General features: G+C 41.3%; 1 protein-coding gene across 1 annotated transcript; it reads left to right on the top strand.

Annotated features, from left to right (window-relative positions):
* Nucleotides 1–5,461: 5,461 nt before the first annotated feature.
* Nucleotides 5,462–6,577, top strand: GPR15 (G protein-coupled receptor 15). Its single transcript, XM_009954746.2, has one exon. The coding sequence runs from the start codon at nt 5,462–5,464 to the stop codon at nt 6,575–6,577; it is 1,116 nt and encodes a 371-aa protein (XP_009953048.1).
* Nucleotides 6,578–17,090: the final 10,513 nt, after the last annotated feature.

Here is a 17,090-nt window from a genome sequence, read left to right as displayed (position 1 = left end):
GATAAGTAGAAATAGAACTGTTTATTGTAAATCATAGCGAATTACCTAACACTGGCAAGTCTATAGGTTTTTGTCCTAAAAGATCTAATCTCATAAAAATGAGAATCGATTCTGGAAAATTTTGCAGCCATTGCTACTTCCATTTTTGAATTAGACTACAGTGGCCTCTTCTTCATAACCCGCCATGACCAATATGATATGTGCAGCTGCTTGAAAACAGCCAGAGGGAGGAGATGTGTTTTCATTTTGCTTATTTAATTTCAAATACTCTCTACAGATTTCACCCAGATTAGGGTTTTTTTTTCTGGAAAAATACCCCTCCATATAATAGAGTAACCCAATAAAAATGTTACAAATGAATGCAGGGAGTCATTAATTGCTAAAATCTATCTTCTTTCCTTTCCTCTTCTTTTCACACCTCCTCGGTGTGCCTCAGCAGAACCGCTGGCTGATCGGTTGAGCTACAGAACAGGATCCCTTGGGAAGGTTCTCAAAGTGAAAGTTTGCTTTACTGCGCACGAGCTGCGGCAGCGTGCACACGAAGGCACGAAGGGAATAACGCTGACGGGTATAGCTTAAACGCTGTGCCTGCTTTTTGCAAAACTGAAGCTTCTTCGATAGCAGACCTGGATCATGTGCGTGAGTTAGTACCTCTAACAAGAGTTCTCGGGCACTGACAACAGAGAGTTTAACACCAGAGTGCTGCAAACTAAACAAACTAAACGAACAAACAAACAAAACCCAGTATGTTGCAAACAATTTTTGTCATACAAAATTTGTGTCATTTTAGCTCTCACAGCCTAAGAGAACAAGAAAACATTTGTAGGAGGTGGCACCATCCGTATTAAATGAAGTTGATACAGGATGAGAAATGAGAAACGAAAAGACCTACTTCATATATCACATTCGCGCCAGGAGTTACTAATTCAGGCCTGAAAAAGGTGTTCAACGGTCTGCCTGTTTCTTCCAATATTACTAGTTAATTTACTACAAGGTATTGCCTCTCCCAACAAACATTCCCTTTGTAATAATAAAAAGGACAGGTTTAGTTTTTGTGGTTTAGGCACCATATACGAGCTTTTCACACAGACAGAATGAGCAGAAAATCCCATGGATTCCCCTCAGACCTCTTTATACAGTCTCCCTGGTTTTATTTCTGCCTTCTGTAATTTTCTATCTGTTGCAAAGAACATGGTAGGCTAAGAAAATCCTACCCTAATTATAAATTTCAGAGAGAAGACTTCTACATGTGCTTCTTCCAAATACGATGAATAGCACAGGTTCGCTTTAATGATACTCCCTTGTCCTCTAAGTCAGTGGTTTCCAAATCTTTTTATCACGCACTCCCTCAGTAAAAACTTTTTGAGTGTGCATCCCTATTATAAGGGTTTTTTTAAAAAAATTACATACATGTACTACTGTACTAATATATTGTGTACATTCTAAAACATACATAAAAATCTAAATTAAAAAAGGATTAGATAAAGAGGGAATTAACAGTACTTTTAAATAATTTATTTTATTATGTGCACAAAAAATATTTTCTTCCTGCACAGCACTTTGCAGACCACTGCTCTCAGTCTGAAACTATTTCAGCCTATCCTGATGCATTGTCTCAGTGCTCACAATTTTACCTGAATCAGTTCTACCCTCTCCTCTCTGTTCAGGGGTGAAACTTCTGTTGGTTAGCATTCATCTGGTTATCTCTGAGCCTGCCTTCATCTAGGTTATAGCATAGTAGGGCAGTTTCAGCCAATTTGGTGGGGGTTTTGGCTGGTTTTTTTGTTTTTTTTTTTTTAATTAGGTCTGCAAATCTCTTCCTTACAGAAGGTTTTTAAAGCCCAATAATTTAGAAACTACTACGCTTTCTTTTACAGCCAAATGAACCTCTGTTCCTTCTCAGCATTTATCATCATTAATAATTTATAGATACGTAGCTTATTTTATCTAGATGCCTATGCTTATATAAAAGCACATGTACGAGTTGGAATAAAACCACATTTAAACTATTAGTGAACTAGAGAAAGTAAAAAAACATTAAAAAACACCCCCACACTTCACCACTACAAATGCTTCAATTGCAGAAATTTGTAAGGTGGGGTGTGGGGGCGTGTAACAAACTAAATCAACAACCCAGCGTGCTTCCTGTGCAGATAGTTCTGCAGTGCATCTCTTTTACTCGTTTTCCCACAAAATTAGAAGGGTACTGTAACACACGTCACAAGCATTACAGAACTACGAACGCACACATGACATCTCTTCCCTTGCTGCCGTTGGAAATACCTCAGCATTTTCTATGAGGAAGATGTAAGGAATGGTAGGAACACTGCCACGACAAGCTTCACCAGTACATTTGAGAAAGGCACACGCTCTAAAGCAGAACCGGCCAAATGCACAGCCCTGATTACAGCATCTGCCGCGAGCGTGTGGTTACAGAAGCTTTAGGTTCACTCTCAGGTTCAAAACTACTCAGCACCCAGTGGCTGCATTTTTTCAGAGCTGCATTAAGGGCTCGACAAGATGGGTACGCCGGACAGAAGAACATACACCCAAGCCAAGCCAGTAGCTGTCACTTCAGCAGAAAATTTTGTTTGAGAAAAGGCTTTACATGTATCTGGAGAGGTCTGGGAGGAGGAAAGTGCTGTGGAAATCTAGGAGAGGGGTGAGGAGAGGGTGGGGGCTGTCCTCCTGGTTACAAAAGACCTCACTGCATCTCTTGGATCTTAGCACATCACGTGCTGAGCTTTCTGGAATATCTATGCAGAAGCGTTATGAGGGGAAATTCTGCGTGCCAAGTATTTTTGAGAGCTTGGCTCAACCTCAGGGAAATGAGCTCTGGTTAGAGTTAAGACCCTACATGACACCCTAAGTGAATCAATACCACATAAAAACCCACAAGGCTTACAGACTGCCGATAAATACGCCTGCTGCTGCTTCACTCGCATAATTACAGATCGCTTCATTATTCATGACAGTGCTTCATCTTATCTTTGCAAATCTGTCCAGATAAGGAAGTGTCACATCTGTAATACCACAACACACAGTGACATCCACAAGGCTATTTAGAGCATTCAAGAAATTCAGAGCAAATTCAAGAGAACAGAGTTGATCCCTCTTGGAAAAGGTTTACTACCTAATTTTTTATTTTAGCGAGTAAGGCTATCAAACTACAGGGAGACAATGAAGCGAGGAACTGCAAACACAAAGATACATGGACGTATGTTTATTTTTATGGTTCGATCAAGGTTTTTTAAAAGTTACTCACTTTTTTATCTGCTCTGGGATGGGGAGAGGGAGGGAGTGAATTTCAAGGAGTATGCAGTAGTGTGAGATGGAGGGAGAGAAGTTTGTGTCCGATTTCCAAAGCTTGCAACTGCATGTAAGCTGTCAGGATCTAAGTGCAGAGTAAAATCACATGTAGGTCTATCTCTGCAAGAGAGGCAGAACTATTGTACCACAGACTGTAGGGTTCAGCTGATCTGCTCTAGTACTGATGGAAAGAGAATGCCTCTATTTCCCAGTGCTTCTTGGAAGAAAAAAAACAAAACACATTCCTTGAAGCAGAAATAAGCAAAGATGACACGACACTCACTTTGCACTGAATCCATCAAAAATAATTTCTGTAAATTGTAAGATACTTGGGCATTCTTACGCAACTCTTAGCTGTAAAGTAGGTATATCTTTTGAACTCTTCAGATGGTGAGAAGATGAGTTTTAGCCTGCGCTTCCCTACAGGTTCACACTTAGGTCTGACACAAATCAGTAATCTAAGCCAGGGTGTTTTTATACACGTTGGTCTTTTTTCAGAGTTTGTGATGGCTGATTTACACTCACTGAGACAATTAAATCCTTACATATTCCATGAAAAACAGTCAGCTAGAATCTACTAGTGCGCTATTGATAAGAAAGCAGTTGTATATAACTAGCTCCTTATTAGACATCAGCATATTTATACAAGAGAGAGTGTCCACCCAAACAGCCAATATCACCTCAATATGCCTTGATCCAGCAGCTAGTCATTTAATAGCAGCTGGCTGCTTTTCCAGTGGCTTGGAAGTCTACCAGGTACCTGCTGAACAGAAGCACGTAACCTGAGCACTGACACCGTGAATCTGACTGCATCCAGAATGCACTGGAGGGACTGATCTGCTGTCCATGCAATTTGAAGTCACCCTTTGCCTGTGGAGACTTAATAGATGTGATCTACCTGCCCAGGGCTCGAGCATGCTCCAGTAAGCAATTTGCTCAAAGCTTTGAGAATCCTGAAGATGCACCTGCTCTGTGAACACGCAGGTGGGAAGGAGGGGAAGGGGAAAATAAATTTATCTGGGGAAGAGAGGAAGGATGATGAAGACAAGTAGTAGACGTTTCAAATTAGTATGCACTGATAAAGCTGTAACAAATTCAGTAGTTTAAAAAGTGAGAATTTTCATTTGATTTATGCAACGCTGAGGGAGCCATCTGTAAGGTAAGCCACAGCTGGAGCAATATTGATACTGCGAATGAAAGCTGAAGGAAATCAGAGCTCTTTAAGAGAATCGAGCGCTGTACAAAACAACGGCTCAAGAGCCATGTGGGTTGTGCAGTCAGAAGGAGAAGGAACAAACCACTGCTCTGGAGATCAGGACTCTGGCCGGTAAGGAAGCCTGTGCGGGGATGGGAACATCAAGTCAAGTTTCAAATTGCAGAAGAATATACGACACACTGGAAAACTGTCCTGTAAGCTTCCAATACATTCATAAAGCTGGGTGTGGTGAGCCCTAGAGGAACTGGAGGGGCTGCAGGGCAGGAGGGGGGCACTGGCAGAGCAGTGGAGAACCTGGGACTGATATAGAACAGCTAATCACAGGGCAGAAGGGAGATGGTTGTTTTAAATGTTTTTCCCTAAATATTTTTGCAGGAGAGAATTACTCTCAACAGAAAACAACAATCATAAATGGACAAAGAAAGTAAAAAACTCCAAGCCTCAGAAAAGTTGAAGTTGCCCTGAAAAGCAATTTATATGAAACGTTTTGAGCAAAGATAAAGAATATGGCACTTGAATTCACCATTCTCTCATTTTTCTGACCTGGTACAATCTTGAACCTCTGCAAAGTAGCAGTATCCTCTCTTAAAAAAGTTCATAATCTTGAAAACTACCTTCCCTCCCCACAAAATAAAAGCAAAACCCAAACTTGGTTCGCTTATACAGGCAAATGCAAAATGAAGATAAAAATCAGTAAAACTAAACCTGATTTTTTTTAAAAAAGCAGTGTTTATTCTGAAAGCAGGGTTTTGACTAATCAGACTCTCGTCACTTGTCCGTTGCCTATGCGATTGGCTAAAAGTATATAGATTACCCCCTCCAAACCACTTTTCTCCTCCTTCCTCCCCTACTCCTCCCCCCTCACTCACTAACATGTTTTTAAAGAAGACTTGAGAGGAAGGGCAGGGGGAGCTCAGAGCCTTCCTCAGAAGAGGGATGAGGACAGCTTGGCCAGAAATGGAAGTCACCCAGATTTCGCCCGTGACTACAGTCACTTTCAACTACGACTACTACTACGATGACAACTGCCAGTATCAGCATCTGCAACACATGTCTACTTTCCTTCCTATCCTGTACACTGCTGTCTTCCTGGTGGGCATTGTCGGCAACTCCATCCTGATAGTAGCCTTGGTCTTCAAGCGACGGGTCCAGAGGCTGATCGACATCTTTATCATCAACCTCGCTGCCTCTGATTTCATCTTCCTCATCACGCTGCCGTTCTGGGTGGACAAGGAGGCATCAGACGGGAGCTGGAGGGTAGGATCTTTCCTCTGTAAAGCTAGTTCTTATGTCATCTCAGTCAACATGTACTGCAGCATCCTCCTCCTCACTTGTATGAGTGCTGACCGGTACCTTGCTATCATGCATCCCTCTCTTGCTAGACGGGTCAGAACAAAATCCTATTCCAGTGGCCTCTGCATCTGTGTCTGGTTATTATCCTGCTGCTTAGGGATGCCAACCCTTTTGTCCAGAGAACTGAAGAGGCAATATGGAAAGACTTACTGCACAGACAAAGCCATGACAGAAGCCAAACAGATCATGTCACTGACGCTTTTAATCCTGGCCTTCTTCTTCCCACTGTTGAGTATCTTAACCTTTTACTGCTCCATCACCAGGAGACTCTGTGTGCATTACCAGAGAGCTGGGAAACATGATAAGAAACTGAGAAAATCCATCAAGACTGTCTTCATTGCAGTGGCAGCTTTTGTTATCTCCTGGGTTCCCTTCAATCTTTTCAAGCTTATGGCCATCCTTTTGGGACTCCTGAAGCAGCCTGACTGTTTTCCCAACACAGTTGCCCAGCTGGGCATGAAGGTGAGCAGTCCTTTTGCTTTCGCCAATAGCTGTGCCAACCCTTTCATTTACTATTGCTTTGACAACTACATCCGCAAAGCCATGCTCCGGTGCTTGTGCCCACGGGTGAAAATCAGCAGCAGCAGCAGCAGCAGCAACAACTCTGACACTCTGGACACTCGCCTGAGCCACTCCTTATCCAATTTTGTGGTGGGGGAGTATGCCGCTAGGAAGAGGAAGCGCTCTGTGTCCCTCTGACTGGGAGCCAGGATGGGGGAGGAAGGAACTTCTCTCTCCAAAGATGGCACGAAAAGAATAAAGTAAGAGAAGCTGAAAAAAAGAAACAGAGACAGAGCTGCAAGTGTAATGCTGCCGGCACTTCAGGTGGAGGCATGCTGCTTCCCTTTAAACGCAGAAAATGGAATAGGAAACCTTAACCACAGAATTATGGTTCACAGCGATCACTGTGTCACTGCACGGTGTAAATCTGAAACCATCGTGCCGAGAAATATCTTCAGATGCTTACACTGGAACTCCAGTACAAGTGCTACAAACTACAGAAAAGAATCACGTGATTCACTCAAAGCTGCTCTGAGGCAAGCTTTGAACTTACATGTATATAGGTTCTTATTCTGTGGAGAGCAAGAAAAACAACACAACAGAAGTGTTTCTTCTCTTTGGATCCTAGCTTAGCCACAAACATGTCGCAATATTCTCAAACTTGATCCATTCTGGTTTTTTGGAGGTTTTCTGAATTTAGAAATCCAACATTTTAACAACTTTGTGTGTTACCAGTTCTTGTAAATTGAGTCTTGTGCATTTTTCAAGTCTCAGCTTCTTGATTATGGCATTAAATCTTAGTTTTAACCACAATAATTAAAGTATCTAGACCTTGTGATTTCAGGAAAAAGATAACTTGAAGGCAGAGAAACCCAAACACAATCGAAAGAAATTCCGCATTTAACCTTTTTCTTAAAGGAAAAAAAAGAACAACACAAAATCCACTCATGCTTTTTAAGATTTTGGGGGGGGGGATCTGACACAATTTCTGATTGCTTGGGTTGCTGTATAATGGTCCAACACTGTGTGCCACTCGAAGTCCAGGCCTGCATTGTTTAGGTGCAACCGGTTGATGTGAAGACATACACAGTGGGGCTACTTTCTCCCACTGTCATCACAGTCAAATGTGAATGTGCCTGAAAAGCAGAGTTACACAAACATTTCAGTGATTCTCTGTGCTTCAATGTGGAGAAACCTTGTGTGCAGGGCTGCTCACAGAAAAGGAATGTTTTAGTTCATTTACAGAGTTGAACTCTCTAAATAAAACAGCTCTATAAAGTTGGCTCATTCCTATCCAACTGTATTTGGGAAATGCAGAGGTCTTGCATTTAATATGCTGCGGGGAAAACAGCACTTGCCCAACTGGTGTCATGTCTGACAGCAAATGGGGTGGGGAAACAGAGAAAGCTCCGTATTTTTAACAGTTTAAGTACCACTTAGATTTACAAGCTGAACAAATGTGGAGCAAGGAGTTAAGCAGCTCATCAGAAACCTGGTACTGGACTTTCATAAAGCTGACTATATCTATTTTACTAAGTCTTTCATATCCTTCTAAATGCCAACGATTGATAGAAATGTTTACTTAAAACAAAAGAAACCAGGGTACAATGTTTTGAAGTGCACAGTTAAAATAAGAGTTGAACTTCCAACAGCACTTGGCTGTGTCACAATACCTCATATTCTGTTGTCTCTCTTGTTAAATATTTAGCTCAATATAATACTGCTTGTCATAAAAATAATAAATCAGTATCGCAAAGCATCCAGGATGTGTAATGTGACTAAGTCAAAAACTGTCAGAAACTTTTCTTTTATGTTTCATAATTTTAAAGATTTTTATCTCTCTTCTCTTTTGCACTTAGCCTTTGAAGCTTTTGAACTAGTTTTCCAAAACCCATGTAGGTGTTATCTAGAGGCAGAAGTTGTCTTATCACTAAGTGATAAAATACATGGAAACAAATCATGAATTGCAATAAGTAAAAGATTTTTAACGGCACTTACAGCACTGCAAGATAAAGCAAATTCAACTCTGCCAACAAAAGAGAGTCAGCAAATATACATCTTTGGGTCTGCTTTTAAAGAATAAAAATAAGCTGGCAACAACTCACCTGCAATTTGCTATATAGCAAACCACGTATGATTTTACTGGGCAACAGTGTTTAAAGTTAAGTTTTAAGATTTTGGTTCCATGTTCCCTTCTCACAACTGTGCCAGGGAAGGAATAAGCTAGCACACAAATCCATACCGTAACTGACCTCAGGAGCTTGGAGACAAGTCTCTCAAAAAGATTTGCAGCAATAGTCCCTGGATCACTTTGATCACCGGAGAATACAGAGACTTTTACATTTCATTGAAGCTAAGAATTGTTTTCTAGGCAATCAGATGCGGATTACTCCTAGAATAACAATGAGGCATTTTACAGATCTATGGAAAGTTAATTTTATTCTAATTAGGGAGAAGTCTAGCTAAAAAGGACTGTCTCCTACTTAAGAAGAGGACAAAGCGAATTTTAGGCTGAATGGTTACACCCATGCAGACCTGCTAAAAGCCTTCAAATGGAAGACAACTATACCAGCTAACATAATTAATGAGAAACACAGAGAAATGGATCTGACTGCTGTCTGTACAGGAGGGGGAAAAAATGTGTAAACTGAATGACAGAAGAGGTATCCCTCTGATGTAAGTGCAGCACGAGTACATTCACTATAGTTTTTCTTTCCACACCTCTGTATTTTCTAAGTGTCTGTAAGTGGCAATGACTATTTCGAGTGTAACAAATAAATCCTGGTATTTGTATTTTTTATTGAATGTTCTGGTCATGCACTGTAGGCAGAGAACCGAAAACACACCTCACCCAAGGGCAGTGCAGACCTGGAAACCAAGGCATGGACGTCTTACCCAACTCCCCAGGCAGTTCCCTACCGTACCCACAGGCTAACAGGACAAGCCCTCATTTGAGCAGGTGGAGAGCTGGCACTACAGGGTCGGTCAGTGGAGGCAAGTGTTTTTCAGCAATTGCTGGTGACGCTGTGTGCTCTTTGGCACACAGTAAAATAGTGGGATATGTGCTGGGCTACACGGGGGGCATCACAAAGACACACACTAGCTTTTTGCTCTCTCCTCCCTTCACCTACATTTTTTTTTTCCTCCACTACCTCTTCTAAAAGATGTTGTTTTTCTTCTGCCACGTGACAGACTTTTCTCCCTCCACCTAATGGCCAAACTCCTTTCTCAGGCTTACAAATGCATGAAAAGCATCAACGGCATTTTCTCACCTTCCAGTGTTTGAAAACCACAACAGTGTCAGTTCAAATGTCAATCTTATTTGCAGCAACCCTCAAAAACTACTGTCTCAATAGCCTCTTCTCAATCTCTTATCCTCCCTCTACCTTTACTAGTAGGTAACAAAAGAATTATTTTTTTAATTACAAAAAGAAGCCCGAGACTTGCATTTCAACTAACCTATGATTTTTATTACAGAAAAAAATTCACATCTTGCTTTAAAGAAGGTTTTCTTAGTAAGTCAAACCCATTCATTATTTCCTCAGTCCCCATCCAAAGCAGAACAGTATTTCTGGAATATGATCAATGTGTAAGACTTCAAACAATTTTAAGTTAGGGCTGCCACTTTCTTTTTTTTTTTTTTTTTTTTTTTTTTTTTTAAAAAAATACTTCAAAATACCGTATCAAAGTGGAACAAAGACCAAGGAAATTACCAAGATCTCCTTCCACTGCCTAAAGCTTTAGTACTGGCACCTGGAAAAAAAAAACCCAACAAATAAACTTGTTAAATATTGCAAGGCTTGAAGAGAACCACATATAAATGCCACAGCAAATGCACCACATGAGGAAAATAAAATACACAAGAGGAAACTAATTGAACAAAGTAAAACTCTCTGGATTCTTTCAGGCTTTCATCCAAAAGACTGTACACTATGAAGGCGCTTATGATTCAAAAATCAGCAGGGCCCAACTCACTGCCCTCAACAAGTATGACAACTGGTAAAGTCACTGCACTGGACTGACCCTGCACAAGTGCTGTAGTAACGGTTGGCTCTTGGAAGCTAAGAGGGAAACTTCCACTGACTAAGCAGAAGTACTTAATAGAACTGCAGATCTATTTGAAATTTTCACAACAGTGTAAACATTATTTTCAATTATTTCTTTCAAAGAAAATTCAACCTATGCTTGAACAAACTTACTTCTGGAATGTTGACTATTCCATGTGAATATTAATTATTCGTTTGTTAGTGCTAATATAGTTGAGGATGATATCAAAATTATTGTGATTTTAAGTATTTAACCTGGTAGACTTGAGTAATGTAACAGGATGCCTATTTTACTCATGTTAACAGAACTTAATGACTCTAAACTGGTTTGCTATGTGAAATGGAAATGGTGCAATTCTGATAGGACACCTGTCAAAGATCTTCGTAAGTAACTTGGACTGTTTTTTTTCCCCCCACTTTTATTATTTTAAAATAAATCCAGTATGATTACAGGTAAGAAATATGGTTTGCTTTTTGTAATCTAACTTCTCCTTTCATTGTCATGAAAAAGTAGCAAAGCATTACTAGAAAATCTGTCAGCAGATCTGGATGGGAACATTCATCTGCCCATCCCACAAGCCTCTTCATAATTTCAGAGATGCTTTTGTACTGCCCTGGAACGAAATCAAGACCTTCTGAGGTTTTTCATGAAAACAATTACATCACCAGCACCACCCCCAACAAACTAGAGGTTGGTGCACCTTCCTGTGCATGATCAGGGCTGAAGTGCCTCTACTTCTTGATGTAAATGACGACCTGGTTAGATGCATCTCTTGGTCTCCATTTTGACTTCAATGAATCTTCATTTTTCAGAAATAAAGTATTTCATCTCAACACAAAGAAAAATTGTACCCAGATCTGATGCTTACTTAAATGGGTGAAGTCTTTTCGCAACCTTCATTTCAGTGCCAGATGCGCTAACACTGACAACTGCACTGCTGCTCAATGGTACTTTGAGTTGCAGAGGACTGAGGAGAAGGTCACACAGGGAATAGCTTCAGATTCAAAAATCAGCAGGGCCCAACTCACTGCCCTCAACAAGTATGACAACTGGTAAAAGTCACTGCACTGGACTGACCCTGCACAAGTGCTGTAGTAACGGTTGGCTCTTGGAAGCTAAGAGGGAAACTTCCACTGACTAAGGTGCATCAAGATTTCATCTGCAGCTTCTTGTCCCGGACCTGTCAGACTGGTGGGATGAAAAGCCCCTCACAGCCATCTGTGCCTCAGGTTTCGAATAAGCTGAATTACAATAAGAACATTTCCTGACTTCGCAAAGATGTTACAACAATGCATTTGTTGACTGCTGCACAGGAACAGTAAGATCATTGACAAAAGATTTTTTTTTTCAGGTGCTTGTAAGGCATACAGCACAAAGAGACACCAACTCATGGGTCGGGACATTTATGTGCACTTTTAGCAGTTACACATTACTGGAAAACTAATTTGTTATCCCTCTATGACCACTTATATTCAAGAGGTCAAGAGGGACTTGAGAGTAGATCTGCAAGCTATGAGCACAAATTGTTACCTGTCCCAAAATTTTGAACAAAAACCCAGTTCTAGTTCTTCTCTTGTTTAGAAGGCTTCACCCCGTTAAGGAACACATTTCTTGGCAAGTGAAGAACAGGAAGCGGTGACCCCAAATGACCTAAAGACAATCCTGCAAGGGGAAACCCACCCACTCAGGCTATCTACCAACTATGTCAGTATTCTGCGTGTCATCAGAGAAAGTTCATGAACAGGAACAAAGAACTGACAATGCATTAAATGGACTCAGAAGTAATTACGACGCTACTGAATGTTACACACAGAGGTGGCTTGGTAGCCCTAGAAAACCTGAAAAAGCCCGTATTATCTCATATAACATTTTAATACTATACCACAAAGCCTGCAATTAGTGCACTCTAAGTTTCAGTAACAACCCAAGCACCTGCTCAGTTCGCAGATGTGGGTGTTCAGTATCCTGCTGGAGCCTTGCTGCAAGTTGACAGGAGGTTTTGGAGTACTCTACTCTCAGTAAAAGCCAGAGGGAGTTTGGCCCCAAACATCTACACAGCTAAGACAAGAGTTTGCAGTAAAGTAAAAGAATGCAAAATACAGAAGATGAGCAAGCAAGTGGATTGGAAACCAACAGCCTTCGAGAAGAAAGGCAGCCTTCCACATGTGACTTGGTAAAAAAGCCCTGCCAAAGGCCAGGCTGCTTGGGTTGATACTTATTTTTAAATATGAATTGGTTTTCTTTTCCTAATTTACCTCTCCTATGTTTTTGTAACAGATTGCAGCAGCTTTGGAAATAGAGGCCACGTGTTATGGTTTGAGAGCACGCAACATTATCAGTATCAATCATCTAAATAATGCATTGTGACCAAAACATGTATTTTCAAACTTCAAAACAGTTGCCTTATTAGCACAAGAGCATATTCTTAGTCCGATGCTCCCACTAAGTCTAGTTAGTGAACATACTTCCTCTGCTGTTTACTTTTCACATTTTCTAGAGCACATGGAATTTTACAAGAGGCATCTCAACAACAGATCTCAGAAAAGACCAATGTTTCTCTTGAAATTTGGACTGCATTTTGCTGCTTTGGGGACTAGATTAAGGTACAGGGGAGGTAAGGTAAGAATCTGTTCAAAGAAAATGCTTCCCACAAAGTGCTTACTAATTCAGAGCCTTTCATTTGTAAATGCCTAGCTTCAGATCCTTTGCAAAGCACTGATTTCCAGAAAGGGCAGAGTACTCACTTTCTAAACAGCAGGTCCTTCAAATATCAAAATTAAAAAAAAAAAAAAAAAAAAAAAGATAATACCAGGAAATAACTGGATGCATCCAAAAGTCATTAGTCAATTCTGGAAAAAAAAAACCAAACCACCTCTATCTTTTACTGTGCCATGGAGATCCCATAATCTGATGCCCTCTTTCTTTCTAAACTGATAAAACTAGTTAATATGAATATAAAAGAACAGCTGTTCTCCAAAGGATGCCCTTTCTTTTACCCTCAATTTGAGGAAAAGAAAACCAGACTGCTGAACTGTGTGGCACTCTGCTCAGTTAGAGAATGAAACTTGGTCAGCAGTTTCTAAATCAACCCAAATTTTCAATCTAGCTTTAAAACTGGTACACAATCCGACCAGAAAGTCAGACTTAAAACGCAAAGAGCAGTTTTTCCACTGAGGAACACCATGTGTAAATAAATACACAGCAAAGATTTGCCCTATATAGTACCATGCACCTGACTTGACCACTCACTTGAGTTCACTCTATGTACTGCCTAAACACCTGCGTGACCACAACACCCATTTCCCCTGTCACCCACTCCTCACCCTCCCTCCTCTGGGAACCACAGAAACATCTACCCACGCCTCACACAGAGCAAAACATTCAAACCGTTACAAAAAGATTTTTTTTAAAAAAAGAAAAAGAAAAAAAAAAAGGTGTGCATATTTGGTGCATAGCTTTGAACCTGTGGGAGTTACCCACCATGGGTACAATCACGCCACCTAAGGAAATGTTGCAGGTAGAAGGAGAAACTTGATAGCTTTCAAGAAACACATCTATGTATATAAACTTCCGCTCTCCTCATAACCAACCAGGACGTTATGGATGGAGGCGTGCTAAGAAGCAAAGACAGGGCAGACAAATGCAAAAAGTGCAATGTGCAATGGCATGCCTAAGATCTCACAGCAGCTCAGCTGTAGATAAGCTGCCAGATATTCTGATTTCTAGTCAAAGAACATGGTACTTCAGACTACTTTGGAATACACAAGTAACTGAAAAAGCCTTGTGGATATCTCATCAGGAGAGAGAAAAAGGCTGAGGGAAAAATCGAGAGAATAAAGGTGAGGAGAGACCTGGAGAGCACTCTTTTTTTTGGCAAGAGTAGAACAAAGAGTATATGGCAGATATGAAATGTGCTAAAACAAGGTACCCATGAGAAATTAAGCTAGCACTTGAAAAGACAGAACATTTCACAGATGAGCTACTGCACAGAAAAAGGACTACATCTAGCTAGAGAAAGGAGAGAATAAACCTTGAACAACCCTTCTAATCCAATACCTTCTAAGGCTAACGTTTTGGCAGCATGAATCGATGGTGCTGACACACTCATATTTGCATAGCCACTTTAAAGGCTGCTACCATCCTGAGGCTATTAAAAATGTCTGAAATCCCTGCTGATTCATGAAAGGAGATGTATCCATCCTACTACTTCAATTTTTAAGAACTTGTGCAACCAGACTAATGATGCTTGTAGGTCTTTATCTCCACTGTCACCCAATAAACACCAATTAAAGTCAGTGGGGAAACTGCTGGTTTTGTTGAAATCAACTGGAGTTTTACATGATTAACTTCAGGAGCTGGGGTTTGGCTGAAGAAGAAGACCGAAAGCCTAACCCACAGACTACCTACCCAGTAGTGAACCCAGCTAGATTAGTGTGCCCTCTTTCAGAGTTCACGTTAATGATTCATCTCCAAAAGATCTGAAGACCCATGAAACTTCTGTAATTATATGGCCTCACTCTATCCATATAGAGAGTGGCCATCTAAACAGAGGCTCCCAGTTGTGCTGCTGGACTAAGTTTCCCGATACTATTAGTGGCCCCTTCCTTAAATTGCCTTTAAGCAACTTGGATAAAATATAGAGCAAGATCATCCCCATTTAGGCACCTGTGTTCTCTGCTAAGGCACGCATGCTCTTCTCAAATGGTTCTAAGAAGGTGAGCCAGCACTGTCAGGGAGCAATGCCAGGCACAGGGACTTCCCCCCGGCAAGCATCATAGGTCCTTCTGCAGTTTGTGCCAGGTTTAGACTTCATTTGCTCCACAGCTCGAACTGGCAACTGCAACACTGGAAGCTGTGAACCTGCTCGCCCAAATGTAGTGATCACAGGCAAGGGCAGCAGAGATGCAGCAGTGATGGGAATATCAATATGGGATGAACAAGCCTCAGGGGACTGGGACTGTACGTTTGGGTTGCAAGCTGACACTGAAGTACCTGCTGGCATTTCTTCATCTACACCAAACCTGTGAACTAGTCAAACAAAAGTAGCTCAGGTGTCCTAACCCACGTGGCTACTGTAGCTGTGGCTGCACTGTAGGCCAGTGCATCACAGTGAAACACCAGTGGTCCGTGGGTTTGAAGGCTGAGGCCCCTCTCCGTTCTGTAACAGGCAAAGCTAGCACCTTCCCCCAGTGCCCAGCAGCTGGAGACAAAGCATCACCAGGGATCACCGGGGAATGTCCCCTACAGATCAGGCAAAACCAAGCCTGCTACCCTCAAGCATGAGGTTCAAAATGGGACAAGGTTTCTGCCACGGAAAGGGACCCCACTGGGAGGGTGCTGGAGGGAACAAGACCCAGGAAGGCTTCCTTCCACAGCAGCATCTCCATCCCTGCGCACCCAGCAGTCAGCCACCAGCCTGGCTCTCGAGACCTCTGGCACAGGCAAAACAAGCAGAGAGGCTGCAGCTAATATGCTACTCTACCCCTGGATGCCCCCTAGGCCACATACCCAGACAATGACCACTTCAATCATACATGAAAATCAGATGTGGAGCGTGAAGCTAAGTGGCTCAATAAAAAATAAATAAATAAATTTGTATTTGCCTTAAGACCAGATAGGAAAGCATGTGCCCTAAATCAAATCTTGTGAAAAGGTCCAGAGGAAGTGAAAAAGGAAGATTACACTAAAAACAGGATTTCCAAAACACTGCACATCGTGAACAAGGACCAAAGTATACATTTTCAGTCCTACAATTAAACTAAAATAATAACAACAAAAAGGTCTGCTCATCTTATGCTGGATTCAGCCTTTGCATGGAAGTGTCCACACTTTTATCAGACAGAAAAACAAACCAAGGGCTCCTTCCACACAATGGGCATGATTTGGTTAGTGTGTGAAGCACAGAGGGAAGGTGATAAAGTTGTACTGTAAAAACACAAAGGCTGAGATGTCTGCTAGCAGCTGTAGAATACTACTGGGTTTTGACATAGAGTGTCTCGTGTTCACAGAAAGGACAAATAGTGACATGCAACCTTCTTCCTTTTTCTTTTAAGAAAGCAAACTTGTATTCTGACTCATGCTTTAACACAAGTGGCATTACCAGTGCAGCACAGCTGGAGGAGACCTCAGGCAATCATCTAGTTCACTAAAAGCAAATACACATAGGCTATCCTTGACATATATCTGTCAAAAAACATAAGGGTAGACCGCCATCCTCAGAATTCACTGAAAATCATGAGATGCCATGCAAATATATTCAGAGGATCCTTTTAATTGCTTTTGAATTCATAGGTTTACCCTTTAACCACATGCTTTCTTTGCAAACATGAGGGGAAACAAACCTTCATTTAAAAAGAAAGCTGTTGGCTTTGAGAATATAACCACCTCTTAGTATGACGAAATTGTCAGTTCACTCAGGGAATGGACACACTCCCACAGACCAGTTTAGATGCTTCAAAACCAGGTTTTTGATTTACTCAGTTATTTAAGTCAGGTCTGTGATTTACTTAGTCAAGGGAGGCAATCATAAACCCTCGTACCCTGTGGGAGCAAGTGCTTGTGCAGTAGTGAAGAACTTTCTGCGTCCATGCCCCATATTTTGATTTTATGTGTTATGACATAACATGAGTTAGCAATGTCTGCATTACCTGCCAGCCCCCTATGC

This window comes from Leptosomus discolor, chromosome 1 (genome assembly GCF_034619465.1).
Source record: "Leptosomus discolor isolate bLepDis1 chromosome 1, bLepDis1.hap2, whole genome shotgun sequence".
In the NCBI taxonomy this organism is placed as follows: domain Eukaryota; kingdom Metazoa; phylum Chordata; class Aves; order Leptosomiformes; family Leptosomidae; genus Leptosomus; species Leptosomus discolor.
The sequence above is the reverse complement of the archived record's forward strand: the minus strand, read 5'-3'. Positions and strand labels throughout refer to the sequence as shown.